Raw genomic sequence first — 2,015 nt, 5'->3', positions numbered from 1 at the left:
TTTCTCAGTGGACCGGAGGCTTCAATTTGTGCACATGCATGCGCGCGCACACGAATCATTTTTACGTACAGACAACATGGAGCCCGTTCGTGAGCCGAACACCGTTTGTCCCCGAGGCCTCGAGAACACCATATCCTCCCGAGGTCCCGTTTCGATATCTCCCCGCCAAGAGAAAGCGAATGAATGGTGACATTGATACGTGTCGATTGCTGGTTCAAAAGGAGCTGGGGCCAGTGCAACGCTAGTTGGCACATCCTGCATCGACTCTTACTTGGTCCCAGAATTTCTTGTGTCTGTCACGGGCTTCTTTTTCAGAATCGGCGGTGAGACAGACGGGCCCTGTGGCAAGACGCAAATTGGACTTGCCGTGGTCGGAGGACTCGAGTACTACGTAGACCTGTGGGTAGCTGCCTATGTACCAGCTGCGACCGTGTTCGCAGGAGTCGATCGTCTGGGCGTCGGCGACGAGCTTGAGAGCGTCTTTCTCGAGTTGTGTGACGACTTCGCTGGACAATCGGTATGACTTGAGGAGGTCGTTGAGGTTGACGACCCGCCAGAACGCTGCTCGTTCGTCCAAGTCGGACTTAATGGCTTTGCTTACTGCTTCCTCGGAAGTGCCGCTACTGGGCCAAGACTCACTAGGGTTTTCGGGGCGCCAAGTGCTCTGCCACGGGAATGGTGAGCACTTCACTCCCTGCTTCTTCGCCTCCTCCTCCACGAGCGGACCCATGGAGGACGCTTCGTCTGCCCATGTGCCCCCCGCCGTTCTCCGTACCGGCCACAGGGCATGAGGTGAGAACTCACCACCGCCCGGGGCTGCCACGGTCCATTCGTTGGGCGGGACGCGATGGTCAGCAGGTACGAAGTCCCTCCACTTAGTACACTGCGGGAACATGGTAGCGTCCATCAGACCATTCCATACGGGCAAGCTGTGCACTGGACCGGACTCGCATCGAGAGCAAACGGGTGTTCCTGTAGACTTGGCCGTCACTTGACCCTGGCTGATATCAAGCATCGGACGACAAATGCCCTTCCAGGAGAACGACTTGTAGTCGCCAGAGGGTTCGAGTCCGCTGTAGGTCTTGAACAACGCCTCCCGCAACTCGCCCATAGTCTTCACCGCGGTCTTCAAGGGGGCCAGGATATCCGCGCTAACCCGTGGACCGCCTTTTGACTCAGTCAAGCGGCCTTCGTTGGCAACTCTGCTTAAGACCTTCTGAACCATGTGAACTCGTTCAGCCTCGTCGGATACCGACTGAAAACCATCGTACTCCTTCGCGCGAGCAAAGTCCAGTTTCACGACCGGATGAATGTCGTGAACCAAATGGATCTGATTCTCGCTGAACAAAGTCTCTTCGTTCTCCGCCAACAGGTCCACAGTCTGCAGGGCGATGGTCAGAAACAGCCGGGGCGTGATCCGATCTGCCTTGCCGAACCCTAATCGCGTGCACTCGGGCATCGGAGAAGGACAACCGTAACCACCGCCAGCTCGGCGGTCACACACAATGCGCTCGTTCGCAAGAGACCCGCAAAGCTCCTCGCCCGGCCCAGCAACGTCAAACGTCACTCCAGTCAGCACCGACAACAGCGGCGACACCCCCTGCCCACCTGTAGCACAATCCCCTCTCATTGATCTCAATTTTTCAACACCAAAAAAATTTCGACCAAAATTGGAACCAAACGATTTGTGTGCTGAATACGTTCCGAGTGTCGTGAACTCGCTACGCAGGAGTTGGGGCTTACTTCCTTCATGTACTCGCATGGCATCCCGCCAGCGACTACGGCCCTGTCTCTCCCGCTTCTCATCCAGTCAGCACGAGAGGTACAACAAGCCACCGACGTACTACCGACGTACTACCGACGTACCACCGACGTACTACCGACGTACTACCGACGTACTACCGACGTACTGACCCTTGACTCGGTTTCTTTGTTTTCCGGCCAAGAGACATTGCGGTCCGACAACCCGGACATCCGTGCAGGCCGACACTTGGGGCGCGTCACCCCCTCGCGAA

At 56.8% G+C, this 2,015-nt stretch overlaps 1 protein-coding gene across 1 annotated transcript; it reads right to left on the bottom strand.

Annotated features, from left to right (window-relative positions):
- Positions 1-241: 241 nt before the first annotated feature.
- Positions 242-1,630, bottom strand: GNI_183310 (hypothetical protein; the record flags this gene model as incomplete). Its single annotated transcript, XM_011135246.1, has 1 exon — positions 242-1,630. The coding sequence occupies one exon, from the start codon at positions 1,628-1,630 to the stop codon at positions 242-244; it is 1,389 nt and encodes a 462-aa protein (XP_011133548.1).
- Between the last annotated feature and the right edge of the window lie 385 nt (positions 1,631-2,015).

The sequence above is a fragment of the Gregarina niphandrodes genome, assembly GCF_000223845.1.
Source record: "Gregarina niphandrodes unplaced genomic scaffold scaffold00071, whole genome shotgun sequence".
In the NCBI taxonomy this organism is placed as follows: domain Eukaryota; phylum Apicomplexa; class Conoidasida; order Eugregarinorida; family Gregarinidae; genus Gregarina; species Gregarina niphandrodes.
The sequence above is the reverse complement of the archived record's forward strand: the minus strand, read 5'-3'. Positions and strand labels throughout refer to the sequence as shown.